Source organism: Xiphophorus couchianus, chromosome 13 (genome assembly GCF_001444195.1).
Source record: "Xiphophorus couchianus chromosome 13, X_couchianus-1.0, whole genome shotgun sequence".
NCBI classification, from domain to species: Eukaryota; Metazoa; Chordata; class Actinopteri; order Cyprinodontiformes; family Poeciliidae; genus Xiphophorus; species Xiphophorus couchianus.
The window spans coordinates 3,290,771-3,314,841 of record NC_040240.1 but is presented as its reverse complement, the minus strand read 5'-3'; the positions used below and the strand labels follow the sequence as shown (position 1 = coordinate 3,314,841).

General features: G+C 39.3%; 1 protein-coding gene across 1 annotated transcript in view; it reads right to left on the bottom strand.

Annotated features, from left to right (window-relative positions):
- LOC114155585 (CMP-N-acetylneuraminate-beta-galactosamide-alpha-2,3-sialyltransferase 1-like) overlaps nucleotides 1-24,071 on the bottom strand; it is a 105,647-nt gene that overhangs the window by 25,979 nt on the left and 55,597 nt on the right. The window contains exons 2-3 of the mRNA XM_028035551.1: nucleotides 13,334-13,932; nucleotides 8,559-8,752 (exon numbers count right to left, since the gene is read on the bottom strand). Coding sequence (XP_027891352.1) covers nucleotides 8,559-8,752; nucleotides 13,334-13,621 — 482 coding nt within the window. The 5' untranslated portion in view covers nucleotides 13,622-13,932. The remainder of the gene's footprint in view (nucleotides 1-8,558; nucleotides 8,753-13,333; nucleotides 13,933-24,071) is intronic.

Here is a 24,071-nt window from a genome sequence, read left to right as displayed (position 1 = left end):
TTCTGTTCTTATACGTGCATTTTCGTCAAGAAAAATATATGTGCTGTTTTGCCTTTTACCTAATACAAGCGTTTGTTCTTTTTACAAAAAGAAAAGGAAGAACAAAGTATACACACACACACACACACCCCTACATACATATTGTATATGTTTCTTGATGAAAATGTGTGTGTAAGGAAAAAGAAAACCAAAAGAGAGAAGCTTCATTTCTGTTGACCATGTAATTGCGCAATTGGACATTTTGATAAGTTTGATTAATGGAAATGCAGCAATTTTGAAGAGTGTCGTTCTTCGATAAAACGTTTTTGCGAAGGTGAGGTAGGGGGTTTCTCTGTGTGGATCATAATTGGTTTATTTCACGTCACAAGAACAACAATCGGATGTTGCAGGTGATGCAAACCACGAAGAAGAAGAAGAAGAAGAAGACGAGGTAAGAAGTCTTACTGTATGAACAAATTCATCAAAGTGTGATTTTCTTACTTAATGTAAACACCACAATTGCCAAATTGTGTTCTTTCAACATTAGTGGAATATTGAAAAATGTTTTGAGCACATTTGTAATGGAAGAGCAGCTAGAGAGAAAGGGAAAGAATCCATTTTATATTATCAGCACTTTCAGCTGAAACTAGCCTGAGCATTCCCTTTAAGTGGTAGACTTCACCGTTTTTTGTCTTCTCCACTTAATAACTGAAACATGTTAGGGTGATTAACGTTTCATGTTTGCTCTATAATTACATGCAATTATTGTAATCAGAAGAATGGATATAGTTTTGCAGTGAATTGGCGTCTTTTGTTTCATTATATGTGAAATCAAGGATTTCTGATCATTACTGACTGTTCACATAAATTTAAGAGTGATAAAAGTATTCTATTTAAAGAGACTCGTACATCCTGACGCGTCAGTGAGATATAATCCTTTCCATTCACAGCGATGTGAGAAAAAAGTAGAATACAAACCGAACATTAACGCTGAAATGCTTTCCTGTGAAAGCAGAGGTGAAACTCTACACTAACTAATTTGCATGTTGTGCCTCTGCACCCGTCAGTTCGGCAAACACACCACCCCACAGTCTTATCAGAAGCATGTGTACTCCACACCTTCCTGTCACCCAGCCTGTTCCTGCTGCTAAGGTAAACCTTCCAGCTTTTCAGCCCGAGCGTGGGCTCCGGGTCTGACTCCGCTCGGATGAGTAAATAAATAAAAAAAGAAAAGAAAAAAAAAAAGGAAAAACATCACAATTCCATGGCAAGGATTAGATTTCTTTTTTGTCCGCTAATGGCAAAGTAATAATTCTCATCTTGCTGTGGTCCCCGTCACGCCGTAATTGAATCTGTGGAGAATAGCACGCTACTGTCGCAGGGCGGGGGCGGGGGGGAGCGGTAATGTGGCTTTATTTAGAGCGGCGACGTGTCGCGGCGGGCCGTCAAAGCCACGCAGCGAAGAATGATGAGGCCATAATGCGGGGTGAAATTCGCTTTCGGACATTTGAGCTGCGCTGCAGTCATGTCGATGGTGGAATTTGTGTGTTTAGCGGAAACTTTGCTACAAACTCGATTTCTATAGATCCGAACGATGGTTTTAATTTCTTTTTTTCTGTGCTTCTTATTTTCATGCAGGAAACTTTATGAACGTTTGTATCCTGCATCTGTCGGATGGGACAATGGTTGGAAATTTGCATTCTGCTAAATCCGGTGTATTTACGACAACATTGAACATCTATTAATAAGCACCGATTGTAGTTTTCTGGCCGATCGCCGATCAGTAAAAAGCCTGACCTGCCGATTCTGATTTTGGCCGATACCAATATTTTTGTGCAAAATGTTGCTAAACAAAGCGAGAAAGTCACTGAGTTGGCAGCAATGGGGTGACTATTGTTAACTGCAAATGTGCAGACATGACCTGGTGGGCGGGGCCAACGGTCAAAGAGGACAGTGGCTGATCCTTAGACCTTAGTAGACCGAAGTAGATAATATCTGCTTAACATCTATAGACTTCCTCATATTCAGTCTTTGGGGAAACAGCCAATCAGCGTCAAGGGAAAAGAAAGCCGCTCGAGGATTGGTTGTTTGGCAAAAGCTATCCAATAGCGTCATGTAGCATTGCCCTGAGGTGTTTCAGCTTCCCATGCTGCATTTTCTTTTTATATGTCAGAATGCTCTACGAAAAAAAAAACTACAATAAGCAAACTTTCTAAGAATTATTTTTGATAAGTTATGTTCCACAAAAAATATCACGTAGATGGATACTGAACTCCAAATTTCAACCAGAAACAGATGAAATTTGTGGTCAATGACATTGGATTGCTCACATTTTGAAAACAAATGTACAATCCAACTGATCTGTCAACTTCATTTCAAGCAGCTTTCTTTCAGCCTTCATCTCCCAACAGAAACTGAAAAATATACCAACAATTGTTGTTTTCTTAGGAATCGGGCCTCATTAAAATATTTATGTGAGCAAAGAGAGCAGGAGAGAATCAAATGGATATAAATAAGCTGGTGGAGAGCAGACTGCAAATGCTAGTGATGACTTAATTAACATGCTAATTGATGCATGACATTGTCTTCCAGCTCCAGCTCGTTGTTCTGGAAGACTGTGTTGTAAAAAAAGAAAAGAAAGAATAAGGGTGGAAAAGTGTGAAATAGTTCATATTGGGTCTGTGAATTTAACTCAGAATCACCAAATACTTTCCTATGTATGGACATACACATTGTTCTGATAAAGGGTGAACTTGTGAAGCGCCATTTGATAGGTTGAAAACTAAAGTAATCTTTTATAAAATATGGCTGGTGTTTAGGAAGTACAGTAGAGTGAAAAAATTAGGATCCCTTATTAAACATTCAGTTCCTTAATGTTCAAATATTAATGCCAAATCTATTTTTTTCTCTCTCTCTGGTTAAGGTTTGATTTCACTTAAAAACCAAAAAGTAATATTTTTTAAAGTCATCAAAGAAAATATATTAAAATGCATTGTGTAGCCAAGGAAAAAGTTAAAAGTATTAGCTACTCTTAGCTACTTTGGCTAACGTAACTTCAGTGAGACATCTACCGTCCGACATCAGGCCGAGGAAAGTTGACACCACTCCTTACTTCCAGCTGTGAGATGTTTGAGCGCTCTTTTGCACGGACGGCTCGTTTAAAGTCACCCCACAGCATCTCCAGCAAGATTGAAAATCCAGGCTTTGACTAGGCCCAGAACTCGGATCACTGTCATCTTGCAGCGCTCATTTCCGCTTCAGAGAAATAACTCTGGAAGTCTTTAGTAGGGATGCACCGATCCACTGTTTTCACTTCCAACACCGATATCTGAGGCTTAGCATCCTTCAAACTGCTGCAACTTTAATTGTTTTATGTTGGAAACAATAAAGGGGCATTCTGAATTATTCCTTTCCAGAAATTGTTTTTGTTGTCATTACATTTTAAAACGACATTTTGGAAGGTATTTTCTGTTTTATAGTTTTTTCCTATTATTTAAGGCCAAAGCGATTAATTGGATTTATGGCGATGACTCGATTGTTGAAATAATCGACTACTTTAGTAATCGATTAATTGTCTGAAGCATACAGTCTCTAATAAAGACCAAACTGTATTGAATTATTTGCTTACTTGCATCTTTTAATGCATTTCTGCTATTGTATAAAAAAACATAAGTTTTTTTTTATACAATAGCATAAAAAAAAATCTTTTTTTTCTAATTGTATAAAAATTTTATACAATTGTCAGAACAATCAATTACTAAAATAATTGTTGTTTTCAACCTTAATAGCATTTGAAACATTCTGTATTGTTGACATTTATATTAAACATCTATACGTCCAAATACATAGAGAATTAATTGTCTTCAAACTTTTTTTTTAACACTTCTGTTGCATTTTTCTTTGACTGTGATCAGAGGCAGTTTTTCTTGTTTAGTTTTTTGTTTTTAACCACTTTAAGCTTTTGGTTGTTGGGGAGAGTGTGGCTCTTTATCTCCAGTGCCACCGTATAAAAGAGATAACGGGGAGATTTAATCTCCCTCATTTACACAACAATGAAATAGTCTGCATCTTCATTTTGTGGCTTAAAATGCTTCATCTGGAAACTGAAAGAGGGCGGAAGTTATCTAGAGAAAAATTTGAACAACTACGACAGTAACCACACACGAGCGCACAAGGTGCAATCTAATTTTAATCATTGGTGTGACTTATTCATGCTTCAGAAGTAAATTTTTTATTAAACATAATTCAAAAGCCTTGGAAGTTACTTTTGTCTGTAGGAGTCGGACATAAAGGCTCATTTCAACACTTTCATCTGCCGAACAAAAACTAGAAGCAAAGGTTCCGTTTGTTTCAGAACATCATTCGTTCAAGAGGAAAAACCAAATAGGCTTCATTTTTCTCACAAATTAATACTTAGTCAAGGTCCTGCAACATTTCTGATCAATACATTTGGTAAAAAAAAATCAACAAGCTTTTAATGCTGTTGTTCAAAAGAATAATGTCGTCTGACGAGAACTCACTCGGGTGCAGAAACCCTCTTAGGCTACAGAATGAAACTTGATTTCTCAGATTCATAATAAATAAGTTGGAGGCAGATTTGAACAGATTTTAAAGTTCCAGCCAAATGAGGGATGTGAACGTATCAACATATTACTGTAACTCTACAGGTTTTACACATGGACACAGCCAGTAGTCATGTTTTTCCACAGAGTCTCACTGGGGATGGTGATCTAGCCTCTTAGCATCTAAATTAGCTGTTATTATAAATACAGCCGTACATTTTAAGACGATACAATACAGACCCAGAACCATCTGGGGAGAACTGCCTCCTGCTGCTCTGTCACGCTTCAGTTCATGTGACAGATAACCGGGAGCCCCAGCTTGTGAGTTGTTTTTTTCACTTTACAATATTCAAATGCTGCTCTTTATGTCTCTTACTTTAATTCCACAATTTAGATTAAACAAACTTAATCCCAAATGCAAATTTTAGAAATAGTTTTAAAATGTAAAAATAACTGGCTAGTGAAGAGCAATCACGGTGCATCTAATTCCCATGAATTTCACTCCAATATAGAAATTAATTATTGTGTTTATCTAGAGAAACTCATCCATGCGTTTATCTTTAGTCACATTGATTACTGCAGCAGCGTCTTCAGAGGTTTGCCTAACAAATCAATCAAACAGCTGCAGCTGATCCAGAACAGTGCTGCTCGCGTTCTCACTAAAACCAGGAAGATAGAGAACATCACACCAGTTTTAAAGTCCCTACACTGGATCCTGGAGCTCAGAGAATAGACTTTAAAATACTATTGTTAGTTTATAAATCACTGAACGGCTTGGCACCACAATACATTAAAGATCTGCTGTTGTTGTATCAGCTTCCAGACCCTTCAGGTCTTCTGGTTCTGGTTTTAGTCCCCAGAACCAAACAAGGAGAAGCAGCATTCAGCTTCTATGCACCACAAATCTGGAACAAGTAGGCCTGTCACGATAGCAAATTTTGCTGAGCAATTAATTGTCTCAAAAAATTATTGCGATAAACGATAATATTGTCTGAAGACCTTTTTACACTGATTTAATGGAAATGACGTAATAATGCATGTGATTTCCTGCCAAAGATAGATACACTTTATTTTCAAAAGAATATTTAACACTGGAGCTGATAAACAAAATAAACAAAACAACCAAAAACAAAATGGATTCTCAGTCTCCATTAACAAAAAATGTACTTGATAAAAACTAAACAACATAAAACCAAAGTGGAAATAAATACTGCATTCAACCAAAAGAGTGCAGATTATGAAGTCTGTATATTATGTTGCCCTTCAGTAATAATTAGATTTAAATAGAGAAGATGGGCACATCAACTACCTGATGCAATAGTTCACACTACACGATTTTTTTGCTCCTATTTTTCCCCTTATGACAATCTTAGCACGTTGGTCTTTCTAAGATTGTGTGGTGTGTTAGGGTAGATCGTCGTTGCCGCTCTGATCTAAATCAGGGGTTTTCCCCGACTGGGAGCCTTAACGCAGCCTGTTGAATGTGACAGGCAGCCAATCAGAAAGCGCGAATTCTCCTCCGTTCTTTATGAGGGGAAATTACCTCGGGGAATCCCAAACAGCTGACACGGCGCAACCCGAAGCCCAGCCGACGTGGAAACAACATTAATGTTTATTCAACATGCAAAGAATATAGAAATGACAAGAGGAGGAGTTGGAGCGAAATTGCTACAGCAGTTGATAAACCCAGTAACTTTTCAGCTGTTCTTCGTTAACGTGACATAAATAGGTTATAATGATTTTCATTCAGTCAGGACTTTACGCTGACAATAACCACATGCATTGCAGGTAGATAGTAGTAAAGCATTGATTAATGTCTGGTTTTAAAATTAGTTCACTGGACTTGCAGCCATTATTTTGTGCACATTGTTGGACACCACATGGCAGGAACGAACCCGATCGAACCGTTATACCTAGGATTTCTGTCGGGTAATGTGTGGTCTGTCAGGTTTTAAAAATGAGCCGACAATCGGCAGACAGCTCTAAGATCGTGTAGTGTGCGCTGGGCTTTACACTAAGGAAATGAGGAAGGGAGGAGTCAGTGGAGAGCACCGGAGTTGAGCCTTTTTTCATTCGGTGTCATCAACAGAAAGAGAAAAAGGCCGGAAGAGACGATAATGCCGATAATTGAAATGACGTTGATAGTTTTAATTTATCGTACGATTAATCGATTTATCGTTTATCGCGACAGGCCTAGGAACAAGCTTCCAGAAAACCGCAAAACTGCTGAAACACTGAGTGCCTTTAAATTTAGGACTAAAACCCACCTGTTTAAAGTTGCTTTTGAAACAATCAATTAAGAATTTAACGATGGCATCTGACTTAATGTAATGTTTTGATTGTTGATTCTATGTTGCATGACTTTGTGTTTTTATGATTCGAAGCACTTTGAAATGCCTTGCTGCTGAAATGTGCTATACAAATAAAATTTGATTGATTGAGTTTGATTTCTCTCCATTTACATAACCCACATACTAAAAGACCAACAGTAATACACAACAATATCATTTTGTTTAACATTTTTCTCTTCTTTTTTTTAATACCCTGAAACAGTATTAACTAATACATTTGGATGTTGTTGAACACACCATGTTTGGGGGAAGAATGGTTTACCAAATGCCAAAAGTGAACTTTGTATGTGGGAACATGACGGTTTGAGCTGTCTAATATATGTCTTTATATTTTTTAAGTAAGGATGATTGGAGAAACGTACCCGGACACCAGGCACATGCGGGGGGAGGGGGCAAAAGGGGCTTGAGCCCCTGCCCCTTTTATCCTTGATGCCCCTAGTTCCCTTTTTGAGTTTTTTAAAAATTATTTTATTTATTTATTTATTTTTTATCTGTATGTGGCCTTCAGCAATAATATTTAGCTAAATATAATAATTTATCAAAATAATTAGTTTCTCTGCCTCCATGTTGTTCAGACACCGGGTCCATGGTAAGGAGGAGGGGGGCGGGTCTGTACCTCTAACTAAATATAAGCCTTTTCATAAAAGTAGCTATAAAATGGATAAATAGTTGATAAATAAACAGAGAATAAATAGGTCTTAAAATAGTTAATATAAAAAATAATAATTACAGACATTATAAATGTTGTATTTTATGTTATATTTTATTTAGTCTAAAACCGTATAAAACAGAGATTTATTTTGTCAGCAGCTAAAACGGTCAAGTGTGAGAAAAATCTCTTATTCTGGGCTACACATTGATGTGTAGCCCATGTGACTTGCTCCAGCCAACCGGGTTGCTACGTTCTCTGGAGCTTGAAGAAGAAGCAGGGAGAGCTAAAAGAGTTGTGCTGTGAAAGAGAGAAACATAAGAGAAAATCGGCTATTAAAAAGTCTACCTGCTGTCTGGAAACCTTTTTCTATTTTTGGAGGAGCAGCTTTCCGCATTTTTTTTTAACTGACTGCGTTCGGGAGTGTTATATGTTACAGAACTGGACTTGGTGAGTTAAAAAGTGTGTTTTATTTTCTGTGAAGGATGTTATTTGTAAGATAATTTTATTTCATTGAAATGGAAAGCTAAAGTAGCACATTTATGTTTTATGTTCAAAAACTGTGGAAGTAACGGATGAGCTGGTGTGGGTGAAGTATATTTTTGATTTATACATCAGCCTGCAGCCAAGTTGTTGTAGAAGTTAAATAGATATTATTAGGGCTTAATTAGTAAAATGGCAGCAAATTTGCTTGTTTCATAGCCAGAGACCTTCTCTCCTCTGGTCTGTTTAACAGCTACAGTCTCAGATCAGCTCAGCCCTCCTGTCAGCAGCAGAAACAGCAACTTTATACCTGTTGGGGAAAATATAGACTACATTTGCTTTGCATTGTCCCTGCATGATGGAAATGATATAATATGATCCAATTAAATTCTTGATCAATATGGGTTGTTGCTATGCTGTTGTATGGTGTTTAAGATCTTGCTCAAAGTGCCCCCTTTTTAACTTTGAGGCCCTGCCCCTCCAAAGGCCCTGCCGGGCACCGGTAATGTAACTCCATGTGAAGGTTTAGCCTACCTTATGATGAAATCGCAGGCGTCAATGAGGCCACCATAGCGGGACCGCTTCAGGTTCCCGGAGTTCCCCACCACGGCGCAGCTCCGGCAGCGCTCGGGGCTGGCGTCCACATAGAGGACGCCGTCGGGGATGACTTGGAACAGCTCCTCCACCACCTCGGAGAAGTTGGCCGGCTGCCTCTCTGACTGCAACCACTGGTGACGACAAAACGAAAGCCTTTCAGTCAGGGGCGAGACCCCCGGGGGGGTGGGGTCGCTTTAAGTAAAATCGACTAAAACGAGGACGGCCGAGCTGCAGACGCGGAATTTATTTCCGACATAACCTCGGGGGAGAAGTTAGCTTTTCTGCAAGGCCACATTAGATTTCCTTCAAGGCTTCCTTAACAGCTTAATATTATTTTTAAACACATCCCACCAGTTTAACAGGACTGGCTGGTTTGTTAGCGCTTCACGTTCTGATCTCAAAAGAGCTTTTAAGCAAATCAAATGACATATATATCAGATGGAGCCCCATAGTGTTTTCACCGTTACAATGTTAGCATGTTAAATTACCTTGTATATGTCACAGAGCCTCACACTGTTTATACCCTCTGTCACAATGTTAGCATGTTAAATTATCTTATCACATTGAGACTCACGCTGTTCACTCCCTTTGTCATAGTATTAGCATGTTAGCATGGTCCATGTTAGCTCAGTGGAGAAAAGGGCCCAGGAACCGCCTGGCAGCGCTGCTGAAATGTGACGCTTCCCCCGGGTCCAACTCTCCAGGTAGACACATCCTCTGGAATGAGCAGTGACAGGAGGCAACCTTGTCTTCAATTTCTTTTTCTTTACACTGGCGTCTAATTAAGCGTTGTGCGAGGTGAATGTGGGGACACCTAAGGCTGCCAGCAGGGGCGGTCCTAGTCTGTTTGGTGCCCTGGGCCAACATTTAGATGATCACATACCATTATAGGCACACTCAAAATGTATTTTTATATTTTATTTGAAAAAAAGTGAAAGTAACTGGAATAATGCTATATACACATAAAAAAACCAAGGGTAGTCATTGTTTTGCTGACAATGACTACCATTGGTTTTAGCTGTTATCAATATAAAGTGCAAAATCTTAAATGTATGTCTGTTATATAAAAGAAAAAGGCATGCAGTGCTTTACTACTAATTGCCAACATGAAGACAACTAGGTAAGAATGTCAAGAAAAAGTTTTAATTAAGAAAAAAGTAGCGAGGGAGAAAGAAGCAGCTATGCTAGCTTGACTTTGACAACCTTAGCATGATGTGTAATTCGGTGCGTTTTGGTTCAGTTACAAAATTTGAAAAAGGCGACCGACACACCAACTTTGACGGATCATCAATAGAGTAGGTGTTTAAATGGATGGCAAGTAAAATTATGGTATTTTTGCCCTCCAGTTAGGCCTGTCACGATAGCAAATTTTGCTGAGCGATTAATTGTCTCAAAAAACTATTGCGATAAACGATAATATTGTCTGAAGACCTTTTTACACTGATTTAATGGAAATGACGTAATAATGCATGCGATTTCCTGCCAAAGATGGATACACTTTATTTTCAAAAGAATATTTAACACTGGAGCTGATAAACAAAATAAACAAAACAACCAAAAACAAAATTGATTCTCAGTCTCCATTAACAAAAAATGTACTTGATAAAAACTAAACAACATAAAGCCAAAGTGGAAATAAATACTGCATTCAACCAAAAGAGTGCAGATTATGAAGTCTGTATATTATGTTGCCCTTCAGTAGTAATTTGATGTAAATAGAGAAGATGGGCACATCGACTACCTGATGCAATAATTCACACTACATGATTTTTTGCTCCTATTTTTCCCCTTATGACAATCTTAAAACGTTGATCTTTCTAAGATTGTGTGGTGTGTTATGGTAGATCGTCGTTGCCGCTCCGATCGAAATCAGGGGTTTTCCGACTGGGAGCTTTAACTACACCTGTTGAATGTGACAGGTAGCCAATCAGAAAGCGCGGATTCTCCTCGTGCTTTCTGAGGGGAAATTACCTCGGGGAATCCCAAACAGCTGACACAGCGCAACACGAAGTCCAGCCAACGTGGAAACAAATTAATGTTTATTCAACACGCAAAGAATATAGAAATGACAAGAGGAGGAGTTGGAGCGAAATTGCTACCGCAGTTGATAAACCCGGTAACTTTTCAGCTGTTCTTCGTTAACGTGACATAAATAGGTTCTAATGATTTTAATTCAGGCAGGACTTTACGCTGACACTAGCCACATGCATTGCAGGTAGATTGCAGTAAAGCATTGATTAATGCCTGGTTTTAAAATTAGTTCACTGAACATGCAGCCATTATTTTGTGCCCATTGTTGGACACCACACGGCAGGAACGAACCCGATCGAACCGTTATACCTAGGATTTCTGTCGGCTAATGTGTGGTCTGTCAGGTTTTGAAAATGGGCCGACAATCGGCCGACAGCTGTAAGATCGTGTCCTGTGCGCTGAGCTTTACACTAAGGAAATGAGGAAGGGAGGGTGAGTGGAGAGCACCGGAGTTGAGCCTTTTTTCATTCGGTGTCATCAACAGAAAGAGAAGAAGGCCGGAAGAGACGATAATGCCGATAATTAAAACGAGGTCGATAGTTTTTATTTATCGTACGATTAATCGATTTATCGTTTATCGCGACAGGCCTACCTCCAGTGTTGTGCACATGTGCAAAATTTCTGAATGTAAACAATAACATGAAAGTAAGTTCATAGTCAAACAATTACAAAATTACTGTATATGCATTACAGTTGCATTTTTAGCAAAACCCAAATTTCACTGGAGTCCTTGGGTGTAGTTGCTTAAGTTCTGGTTTTTCTATTTTTCATCACAAAAACCAGGCATTTTAATAAAGGTGCGTGTATGCTTTTTATACCCGCTCTACTTTTGACATGCTATTGTAGGATCGCAAAAGATCTTGACAATTTGGCTCAGCAGTCAGACGGTCAAAGGTGTTACTAGTCAGCAGGATGTTGCTGTACTTTCACGGCTTTGCTGTTGGTGTTTCCACCGCTAAAGGCCTCTGCACTTTCTGATGAAAATTTTAAGAGAGTGAAATGTCACAGCGTTATCCAAGACTCCGAGTTATGATTGAAAACATAGCTGTGCTTATCTAAAGATAAACAGGAGGAAAGGCAGTGAGACAAAAACAACAGTTTTCTTCTCCCCCATTGTATTCATTAAATGCATACAAATGGTGTGTGGGAGTTTGCTTTGCAGTCTGATCCCGGTAAAGATCCCCTGGATTTGGAAACAATCAGTGAGGCCAAAACAACCACCTTTTTGGAAGCGCCACAGCAGTGCATTAGCTCCCTTTATCTACGTCCTTTCCAAATCTGCACCTCACCTGTTTCCTGAACCGGCTCCCCTCCCTGCTTCTCCAGCTTTCGTAAGACTGCGACAAGAGAATGTCACAAGTAGGCCCGTCACGATAGCAAATTTTGCTGAACGATTAATTGTCTCAAAAATTATTGTGATAGACGATAATATTGTTTGAAGACCTTTTTACACTGATTTAATGAAAATGACGTAATAATGCATGCGATTTCTTGCCAAAGATAGATACACTTTACTTTCAAAAGAACACTTAACACTGGAACTGATAAACAAAATAAACAAAACAACCAAAAACAAAAATAAAATAGATTCTCTGTCTCCATTAACAAAAAACGCACTTGGAAAAAAAACTAAACAGCATAAAGCCAAAGTGGAAATAAATACTGCATTTAACCAAAAGAGTGCAGATTATGAAGTCTGTATATTATATCGCCTTTCAGTAATAATTAGATTTAAATAGAGAAGTCGGGCACATCGGACTACCTGATGCAATAGTTCACACTACTGTACATGATTTTTGCTCCTATTTTTCCCCTTACAACAATCTTAGAACGTTGGTCTTTCTAAGATTGTGTGGTGTGTTACGGTTGATTGTCGTTGCTGCTCCGATCTAAATCTGGGGTTTTCCCCGACTGGGAGCGTTAACGCAGCCTGTTGAATGTGACAGGTAGCCAATCAGAAAGTGCAGATTCCCTCCTTGCTTTCTGAGGGGAAATTACATCGGGGAATCCCAAAGAGCTGACACGGCAGCGGACATTGGAGATGATACGTGGAAACAACGTTAATGTTTATTCAACATGCAAAGAATATAGAAATAACAAGGGGAGGAGTTGGAGCGAAATTGCTACAGCAGTTGATAAACCCTGTAACTTTTCAGCTGTTCTTCGTTAACCTAACGTAAATAGGTTATAATGATTTTCATTCAGTCAGGACTTTACGCTGACACTAGCCACATGCATTGCAGGTAGACTGTAGTAAAGCATTGATTATGGTAATGCCTGGTTTTAAAATTTGTTAACTGGACTTGTAGCCATTATTTGGTGCCCATTGTTGGACACCACACGATCAAACAGTTATACCTAGGATTTCTGTTGGCTAATGTGTGGTCTCTCAGGTTTTGAAAATGGGCCGACAATCGGCCGAAGCTCTAAGATCGTGCAGGATAAGATGGTGTGCACTGGGCTTTACACACTAAGGAAATGAGGAAAGGAGGGTCAGTGGAGAGCACCGGAGTTGAGCCTTTTTTCTTTCAGTGTCATTAACAGAAAGAGAAAAAGGCCGGAAGAGACGTTAATGCCGATAATTAAAATGACGTGGATAGTTTTAATTTATCGTATGATTAATTGATTTATTGTTTATCGCAACAGGCCTAGTCACAAGCGAAAAAGCTTCCACATCTCACCTGCCACCATTTAAAGGTCTCCTCAGAGAGGAAGCTGTTCTCCCTGGTCATCAGAGGGTGGATGGAGAGGTTGAAGTGCTCGGCGAACCACGGGTCGCCTTCCAGCTCGGCGACGCACTGCCGACAGGAACACGGCCCCTTGGAGAAGAAGCTGTCCGAGAGCCGGAAGTACTTGAAGAAGTAGAGCGACGGGTCCCGGAAAGTGTAGCTGAACAGGAGCGTGGTGAAGGTAATGACGCACAGCAGGAGAGCAAAAGTCCTGAACTTTCTCCGTTTGACCAAAGACATTTTGTCACAAAGTCACTTGGTTGAAAACTCGGAGAGTGCAGTGAAGGGAAATGGCATCGTGGCGAGTTTAGATCCACAAATATTTCAATCACATGGTGTAATGTGGAAAACCCCGGCGTCCTTACTATGCAGAGAGATGAGGATTTAGTTCATAAACGTCCTCAGTCAAAGGTGTCCGTATTGTTAGTTTGAAAAGATCTTGAAATCCACCAGAGGACGGCGTGTGTTCTGTGTGAAAACTGCTTTTACCAATCAGGTGTTTACTCTGCAGGGTCAGTGACTGCTGAGTCTTTCACTCTTCTCTTATCATCCTGAAACACAAACAAAGAGAAAAAAAATGTTTTATAGAGAAAGCAACATACGGGCTTTAAAGGGATAGTTCAAAAACATCCAAAGTAAGGCTCAAGTAAAAATTACATGTACAGAAAATGGCCTAGTCAGACAATGGCATGCCTTACTAGGCCAACAATTGAGCAAAAATCATTCTTATTCTTATTAAAGGGTTTTCAGTGATGTTAGATGCCTTTATTTTTAATATTTTACAAAAGGAAATGAATGAAGACAGAATGGGAGAAGACATGCAGCAAAGGCCTTTTGGTCAAGAATCAAACCACAGAAAGTTAAATCGAGGACTAATAGTCTCCGTATATGGGGTGCTTGCTTTGCTGCCGTTAAGATTTTTCTCGGATATTTTTGTCTAATGTAAAAATTTAACTAATGGTATGAAACATTTCATTGTGACAAAAGGAAAAAAAAAGAAGAGAAAAAACAGAAGAAATCTCTGAGGGGGCAACACCATTTTCACAGCGCCGTATTTTGGTGCCACATTACACAGCTCTTAAAAAGACTATTATGGACCGTCTTTAGTGAAAATGGCTGCAACCAACCTGGAGCAAAACAGATTTGATTATCTGGCCCCTGCTCACCCAGTGCAGAGAAAATGTTGCTGTCTGGATAGACTGAGATCCAGAGATCATCGATTGACCAGACAAAAAGCAAAACCTAAGGAAATAGTTTTATGAGGGCTATTTCCAGTGGCCATTGGACAAGATCTTCCAAAAAAATAAAATTTCTTATTGAGTTCACACAATTCAGGGGTTTCTTGCTATTTTATAGCACATCAAGTAGCTTTGTTAACTTCAGTAAGTTGTTATAAAAATGCTATGTACATATATCAAATATGACTTAAAAGAAATCTAACTTTGGAATGTAACGCCATGAAATTGGGCCTCTGTCTCTTTAAAAATTTTAACTCTGAGACTCCGCCTTCAGGAAGTCATCACAACATGTCTGCTCTACTAAACCTTTAGCAGCGTTTTTACTAGCGCTTCACTGAGAAGTAGCTCCTACAATGAACTCAGATGTGCAGTTTCACCAGGTGTTTGCTAATTGCTGCTGGCTAGTCTGAAGGAGCTGAGTCGTGGAGGAGGGGTGCTGTGTGAAACTAAAGATTTTCTGATCTTCTCAAATTTCAATTATCCAATCCAATAAACAATGTCAAAACATGGAGAAATGGCAAAATAAGCTCAGTCTGGCATTAGCATAAAGGATTTAGCGAGATTTTAATGGCTGCAACCCATTTTTAACTGTTATGAAACCTGCAAATATAGTTTTCGTATGAATGTGGCACTACTTAGAAGGAAATATGCAGATTTTCTAATAGTAATTGATTTATAGCCAAGAAAAATTGCTCAGTTTAAAGGTAGAAGCAGGATTTTGGGTGGAAATAGCAGAATAAAAGAACAAATGAGAGAGGGAGTTAATAAAAATATAATTATTATGGGTGTGTAAACTTACTAGTAGTTGCAATAATCTTAGAAACTGCCAAGAAACACAGAATAATTAACTGAAATAAAAGCTCTAAAAAAATAAATTAAAAGACAGGTAGAAAAATGCATCCTGAATATTTATACGTAGCTCAATCTCATAGAGCAACCACTGGGCATAAATGCTCACTACAGTGTTGTAGGAGTTAGTAGTTTATCACCCGCCGGGAGTTCCTCTTTGAAACATTTGGGGAAAAAAAGAAATAGGTAGAGCTGTCGCAATTTATTTCAGCAGCTGAAATGTTATCTGCTGTAAAAAGAAGGTTTAAAGCTCCACTCCGGTGTTCCGAGGACCACAAAACAAAAGATGCGGTCGAAATACTAATGATGAAAGTGCACTTTTCATACCATTCCCAGCAAGAGTTTTTAAACAATCCGCTTTTTTAATGCTCTGCTTTCAAGAAGGCAGACTTTGTTGTCCTCCGTTGAAGTGGTTTTCATCAACAATTTGTGTTTAGGGGATTCTTTCAAAGTTTTGTCTTGTTTGCTTTTTGAGTGAAATATGACCCAAAACAAACAAACAAAAAAGAATAAAACCATCAGGAAATGGTGAAACAGACCTCAAAACTGCATAGTTATACTAATTTGTAATAATTAGTGACAAACAGTAAGTAGGTTAAACATAATGCTTATGCGACCATACAGTCAATACACACATTTCATACAGAAAGTATTTAAATGGTTTCAGTTTTACCATTTCCTGTTGTCTTCTTTGTCGTTTCCGTCAGCAGTAACAACCAGTTGTTGATCACGTGACTCATGTGATTTAAAAAGGCGTTTTCACTGCAGTTTTTGCAACATACATCTATTTTGATAAGGCCAAAAAATACCACCTCATCCTAGAGCTAAAATCGTTCATCAATAAACGTGATTTCTACATATTTTTCTAAATTTGCCATGTTTCAATTAAGGTCAATTTATTTATGTTTAACTGAAACGCAACTAATGTCGGCAACAAATTTTTAAACCTAAAGTCAGAGTGGTACAAAGTCAGATGGTACTTAAAAGGAAACTATTTACAAGATGTCGAACATATTTGTGCTTTAGCTAATCTGCAATAGAGGAAATGGAGAGCAAGATTTAAAGTTAGCCTCTTAACTTGGAATAGAAATATATTTTATTGTCCTCGCATGCTAACATGGAGCTTTGGCACCTTTTGTCAATCTTGCAGTTATGATAGGAGCCTATATCTTACAGCAGGTACACACAGAGACAGAGCTTTACAATGCTAACTGTGGAATATAAGTTGATAAAGACAGATAAAAACATCGCTGCTCCTAAAAATGAACAACTAATAACCGGAAGAAGGATTAATCGGAAGAAACCTAAATGTGTTTCAAGCTAAAATCTGTATCTGTAGCTCAAAGAATTACTAAATTAAAGATGGAAAATTGGCCACAAACTCTGATTTGTACATCAGTATAAACTGGATTTAATAATTCAAACACACGCCAGTATTTGACACACACACTCGTGGCAGAAACACTGGAGTCAAGTAAAGTTTCATTTTTCAGACCGCGACTTTTTCAGCACAGGAAACAGCAGCAGGTGTCCTGGGGTTTCATTTCCAACATGAAAAGGCCACCTCCGCCTTTGTGCGGGGGACCAGCCATCCCTCTGATGTGCAGCGCCGTTTTGGGACTCCAGCGATAACTCTATATTTAGGTATACAGTGGATCCGCAGTGCAGATTAAACGCCATCATCACCTCACAGAGCGAGAAATGGGTTTGAAGAAGCAAGCCGCGGGAATCCAACACACCTCAACTCCCGCCTCCCTTTTGCTCCTAACATTTTTTAAGAGTTTGTAGGGAAGATTTGTGGCGAATTCCATTTCTTTAGAACAGGTCTGCAGATTTTTTATTCTTTTTTTGCTGATTAGAAATTGATCAGTTCGTTCAAATTCCACCCTAAGGGGCATAAAGCAAATTGGCTGAGAAAGACTATATGGCTCGTGTGCCGATTTCATTTTTGCTAGGGGAGCAGAAAACAAACGGCACAGCCGTTCATCAGCTGCACTGACACAAAGCGATGCTCAAGCAATCCTAGCCTCTGTGGGTAAATACAGATTTGCGGACACCCCAAAGGGCGAGTGCTGTCTAAGAGATCAACCTTAACAGCTTTACCAAGGGGATGCATCAATAACAAACATGCTGCTGCCGCCTCTCGGTTTGAGGTCTTTTGGTGGTTAGGTGGCAGAGCAAACAACATTTTTCTCAAACAGGTGGCGTCGCACCGCCAACCGTCACATTGTTTCCCCCGACCTTGTCCGAGAGACTCGGGCGCTGATCAAAGGTTGCCGAGCTGAGACAGCAAAGCATCTGTTCACACTTCAGAGAACAGGGAGGAGAGGGCGAGGAGAGAATGAAGACAAAGAAGAAGTGCACACAAGCTTTGATTTTTTTTTTCAGCCTAATCTTCGCTTTTGAGGAGTCAACAACTTTTCAGGGGCTGTAGTTGCTGTAAAGTGATTTCGGATTCGCGGTTCGTGGAAATTGCCCTTCGCTGTGTCTTACCGCTGCTTCTTGCACTCGTGTCCCTGTTCAGGAAATCTAAACTGGGCTGTTTTGAAGACGTTTAAGCATACCTGAGAGCGGTTTTGTCTGCCGGACTTAGAGTGGGGCCAGAAGAGTCGAACGTTTGCTCCTGACTTTAGTGCATCAGCGACTAGAACATGTCAGTTTTACATGTGCGCAAACATGCTTAAGTTGGCTTTATTCTGACAGTTTCTCAGTGGATGAAAGTTATATTAGAAGCATAAAAAAAATTTACATACTGATTGCTGTAATAACAGTACATGTTAATAACTATTATACTGCACATTACGCCCAATATTGGAATGTGCCATTAATGTGTTGGATCCAATAGAAAATTTATGGAGGGAATTAATGATTAGGGTGATGGCAAAGAAACCTTAGAGCCTCATCATTAAAGGTAAATCGTCAAAGGACCAGAGGAAGCGCGTGAAAAACTACTCTGTACAAACATTATGATCAAACTTAAGTCATTTTCAATCAAAATCAGCTGTGCAAATGCACAGGAGACGGCAAAACGTGCTGCAAACACATGGATGATACTAACAAATATAACACAAATGCAACAGAAAAATGCTGAAAACAACACATGTGACAGCTACAGACGCATAAACCTACAATTAACAAAAACAAAAAATGCTGCGACCACAGCAAATAGAAGCAAAGGGAAAAATACAGCAAATGGTGAGAAACCAGTGCAAACGGAATGCTCCAGACCACTAGGGGGAGTGTGGAGTGGATAAAAATCCCAATGTTCAGTGATCCTGAAGAGCGCTGCTTTTCAAAAAAAAGACATGAACCACTGCTTGTTCCTTCCTCCAGTAACAGGAAGTGGAAAGACGATGATGTTTTTTAATGACTTAAAACAAAGTCATTCACGTGAGATTGTAACGGGACTTATTTAATGGAGACACCACAATTGTGAAATTGTGTTTTTTTTACGTTAGTGGAATATGAACAAAGTTTTGTGCACATTTATAATGGAAATGCAGCTTGTGTGACTGGGCTAAAGCCCATTCAAAAGACTTACAGTTTTAAATGAAGTGAATGTCTCTTCTGTCAAATAATGTCCCAGTGATGCTCAATACAAATGCATGCCACAGATTATTCAGACTTTATTTGTAAAAACAACAAAAGTCTGGGTCAATCTGGGAAGAATTTCCAGCTGCTTGAAGGTACCACGTTCATTTGGAAGTATCCACATGACGGGAACGTCCAATCATTGCACCACTCGGGACGGAGACGTTTCTGTGTCCCAGAAGTTAACGGAGTTTGGTGCAAAATGTGCAAATTTACCCCACACCAAAAGCCAAACACTTTGTAGAAAAAGAAAATGGCTGAATGTGGTGAGACAAAGTTACTATGCACCTAGAAACGTGATGGACGTGGGCTGAAAGTCCACTCACCAAGGAGGAAGCCATTACTCCAAAAGTAAAGTAAAAATGAACACAGGGACAAAGTCCTTCACTTTTGGGGACATGACTTGTGGTCTGATGAGACTAAAGTGGAACGGTTTGTCACATTTGGAGGAAAAAACGGGATGCTGGTAAGAATAGGAGCACACTAAACCAACTATGAAGTATGGGAGTAGCAGCATTGTGTTTTTAGTGGTTGTTACGCTGCAGGAGGAAGTGGTGGCGTCATGAAGAATGAAAATTATGTGGAAATATCTAGAGAGGCCAGAATTCTAACACGCTACTCTGAGCAGCTTGTGGAAGGACGGCCAAAAACATTTGGCCAAAATATTACAGATCAAAGGCAATGCAACCAGAGAGGAAATGTATGTGATCTTCTGATTTTGTAGACACTAATAAATAAATCTGTCAAATACACTCGTTGTGGCATTTCGCAAATGGAAATATTTTGGTCATTCAAGCTGAGCTAAAACAAGAGAAGTTTCTGATTTAATGTCAAGAAATGGGAAGAAAAAAAATCATTTTACTCTGCGTACGTAAGCCTCTGTTTTCACCCATTGCTTCATATTGGCCTATTCTTTTATAGAAAACCCAATAAGACCCAGTAAAAAAAATGATTCATGGCAGGAATGTGTGGTGAACTGTGTGTATCAGGTGTGTAGCAGATTTCAGGCATCAAACGGCTTCTGAGGCTTCGGTATTAATTTCAGATTTGCTGCTTCTCTCCTCTGTTTAATGCAGCTAATTCAAACACCTTTACAAGAGTTGTTGGACCTCATCATGAGTTCTGCTTTTTTTTGCACTCCTTCCCAACTACACACTCAGGCCGTTTCTCTGAACCTCAGCACTTCACTTGCCGCAAAGAGGTTCGACTTTTTTTTTTTTTGTGCTGACTGACACTTTGTGCTGACTGACACTATTTCCTGCGTTTTTCATTGTTAGCGATCCCCTGGAAGCAGAATTGTCACTTGAAATGAGTGATGGCACTGTGTTTAGTTTATGCTGAGTTTCAGTGGATAGAAATAAAGGAGGAGAAGGCAGGGAAAGTTCACAGACGAAGCCCGAAATGGTTTCTGTGCGGTGTGCTGGTCCGTCTCATAGCTCAACTCCTCGGCATGAACGACACAATGCTGGTACTATAGGTAAGAATCCCCTAAACTTTCCTGTCATTCTCATTCAGTGTCTGCAGCCGTACCTGACAGAATTAGTAATGAATGAGAAAACTCAGAGATGGTAAAGGCAGCCGAGATGAAATCCAGAGGGATTTTCTATGAATTCTCTGCTATGTAGCTAATAATATCAGAGAGCTCCGGATGTTACATCTGATGGCATCACGTATACAAGTCCTGCAAGTGTAGAGCGGAGAATTTCATTTGAGCAAATACTGACTGGTAGCTTGGTTTTTATCGAAAAGGAAAAAAAGCCATTAGTAACGTTTCCCGCTCAAGCACAAAGGAGATGAATCAAAGGGCGCTGATGGATTTACAGCTGTTCTCACAAGATCTTAAGGAGGCAGTTCAGGATTTTTAAAGTGAGATTCTGCCAAATGGTTGTAAGGAGCTATAGTACCTTAGCTAGGGATGGAGGGCTCCTGTACCGTTATTTTCTGGCCTCGCTCTTGAAAGAACCGGTCCTGACTTCACATCCAATATACAAATCTTTATTACTCTATTACTGTTTTTTATTATTATTTATCATACAACTATTGTGCAATGTAAGCTAAATTAATTCAGTTCAGCTATTGTGTATCAATTTGTGGCTGCATGTAATAACTTAAGCCTCAATTATTATGTCAGTTCTTGATTCAATAACAAGTAGTAGTTTTGGTTTTTGTTTCTCCATAAAGTTTTGCATTTCATGGTGAAGAAACAAACCCCGCTGTCCCCAATGTCCTGAAGTATTAGCCGAACTCGAAACGTTTGGCCTCAGTCTTGGTCTTGGGAGGTCTTGTCTTAAGACTTCAAACTTCAATTGAAATTCAGAAGTATTTTATTGATCAGAAAGGGAAATTTAATGTTGCGAAATTAATTAGTCTTGAGAGGTCTGGTCTAGTCTTGATCTTGGGGTGTGTGACATTGTTCTTGGAAGGTCTGACCTTAGCGTTGGTCTTGCGGTGTGGTGTGCCACCAGTGAAACACAAGCTTAGAACAGAAATTACAAAGCATTGTGAGCCAAAATCTATAGAATTCTCTTAAAACACTATCCATCCAGCTTCTTCTGCTTATCCACAGTCAGGTCGTGGCGGTAGCAGACTAAGTAAGGAGGCCCAGACTTCCCTCTCCTCAGCCACTTGGGCCAGCACCTCCGGCCGAATCCCAAGCCTTAAAACACTATATTTCTGATTTTTCCTCTGTTAGGAATTTACTTTGATTGGGAACTGCCTACAGACTCCATTTTGGCCACTACTTGCAAACCTCATTTCCAGTCTTGTACTTGCATCCAATTAGCGTCAAGATTGGAGTACAAGTGGCCAATGTACTCCTGCATTGGCAACTTTGCAAATGTCCGCCAATAGCAAACCAAGTAGAATTGTGCCCAGGTATTTTTCACCCTCCCAAATTGCATTTTAAAAAATATTCCAGATATGAAAGCATAAGCAAGTGATTTAGGGTCATGTTCCACAAAACAATCTGCAAGTAATAAACTGCCAATATGTGGGAGTCCAATATACATTATAAGACAGCGACAAACTCAGCAGCAGCCTCCTATGAAAGTGTAGACAGGCTTGATGGTGTAGTGCTGTATTCCGGATACTCTTTGTTAGACTTCCATTGTTACCCTGATGACCTCTATGTTCTTCAGCAAAGCCACTGCAATATACGTTTACAAGTAAAGATCTTCAGAAGAGAAAAATTTCAAGACTATCCCTTTAAAACTCTGTTTTGCTTCTGAAGCTAGGCGTAATATGAAAAAGCACCAATCAGACTTAAGTACAGTAGGAGACCCGAGGACATGACATGTAAATCAGAGCTTCAGGGCAGACTGGGTGTTGTTTGTGATGACTCGGTGTATTTTAGGCGGGCTTTCGTTTGTTGAGTCCTAAAGGATCAACAAGCAAATTCAGGAGCTTCGGGCTACAAGCACACACTTACTCAAAAATACCCTCAACCTAAATTGGCAGATACTCTATTTCCATCTTCGCCCGCCATCCTTGCCCATGTAAATCACATCTCCGGTTAACCTTCCCTCATGTGTCCTGCAGTTTCTGTATCTAATTTCATAATGAAAGAATTAGATTAGCCGCTCATTTAGAGCCGACTACGGCAGACTCATGAGTCACGTCCTTCACAACCCATCCATGTACCTGCAGCTGCCTGAAGCAATGAACTTCCTCTGGAGTGTCGAGTCCCTGTGAGGCTGCCTTGTTGAGTTTAGGCTGCTGTCACAGTGTGCAGCACAAAGCACTGCGGCTTGAGAAACTCCTAGCACAGAGCAATATCCTCATCTCTATCATGATAAAGTAGGTGTTTGTTTAAGCAATCTTCAGCCACACGACGCATCGCCCTGTTGCAGTTTAATTTAAGAGGTTTCCTTTTTTCTAAGAATAAAATATTCAAATATTCAAAGCTTCTTAAAACCACACCATGACTTAGCAATGAATGACAGACTTTAGTATTCATGGAAAAGCTTGAGCACCCTGCTAAATTGTGCACCCCCTTTGGCGTGTTTTTCTTTTTCAGAAGCATCACACCTCGCGCTTTAAATGGATATGGTTAATTTTTTTCAAAATTGACCTTCACATCATCTATATTGGTGGAGTGAAATTAAAAGAAAACAAATCGGAAAGCAGAGCTTGGAAATGTATTCTCTCTTAAGGCCCCCCCCTTAGTAGGATGGGGAGCTTGACTGACGCAAAGGTAACTGCGCTAAGTGCTCGATGAATTCAACAAATTTTCAAAGCTCTATTGTTTGTGTTTTTTCCCTTTTGAAAAGAAGCAACATAGGGATTTTCAACAGTTGATTGCAGAAAATGGCACCAACAATGAAAGTTATATATTTTCTGGCAGTATTTCTACCATAAATCCTTAAGAATTGATTCCTTAAACATGTGCCATTTTTCACCAGGGTTATAATAAAATATTTAAAAGTGAGGGGTTTTTTGAGCTCTGTAGCCTCTACCTAATAAATAATTCTATTCTAAAACATTTACAACAGGTATGCATGTCTGAAACAAAAAGTTGTAATCGATTTGTTTTGGGTTCCATTGGATTCTGGCCAATTCACGGATTCGATAGCTTGCGTATTTTTCGCATGATGTACTCTGAATTATTCACGAAAAACCCGTCTATTCACGTGTGTTATCTTGGAGCCTATCTGAATTATTCAAAAGAAAAAGCAGCATGGGAAGCTGAAGTTGCTTAACAATAATGCTACTTAACACACTATTGGCTGGTGTTTTCAAACCGGCCAATCCAGGAGCATCATTTCTTTTCCTTGGCACAAAGAGTTTAAATAAGGAAGACTGCTGCTCTGCGAGTGGAAGAAACCTCATTGTATTCTCACTATTAGAAATTATATTGTGGTGCCATTTTCATCTTAATGAAAACATATAATTAACAAACACATCAGTTGTGATAGTTACGTTTTAAATTTGTGTATTCTCTCAGGATGCAAAAAATATAATACCTTAGCAGTGTGAGCTACAGGACACATTATTAAAGATATTGCCTCTGTTGT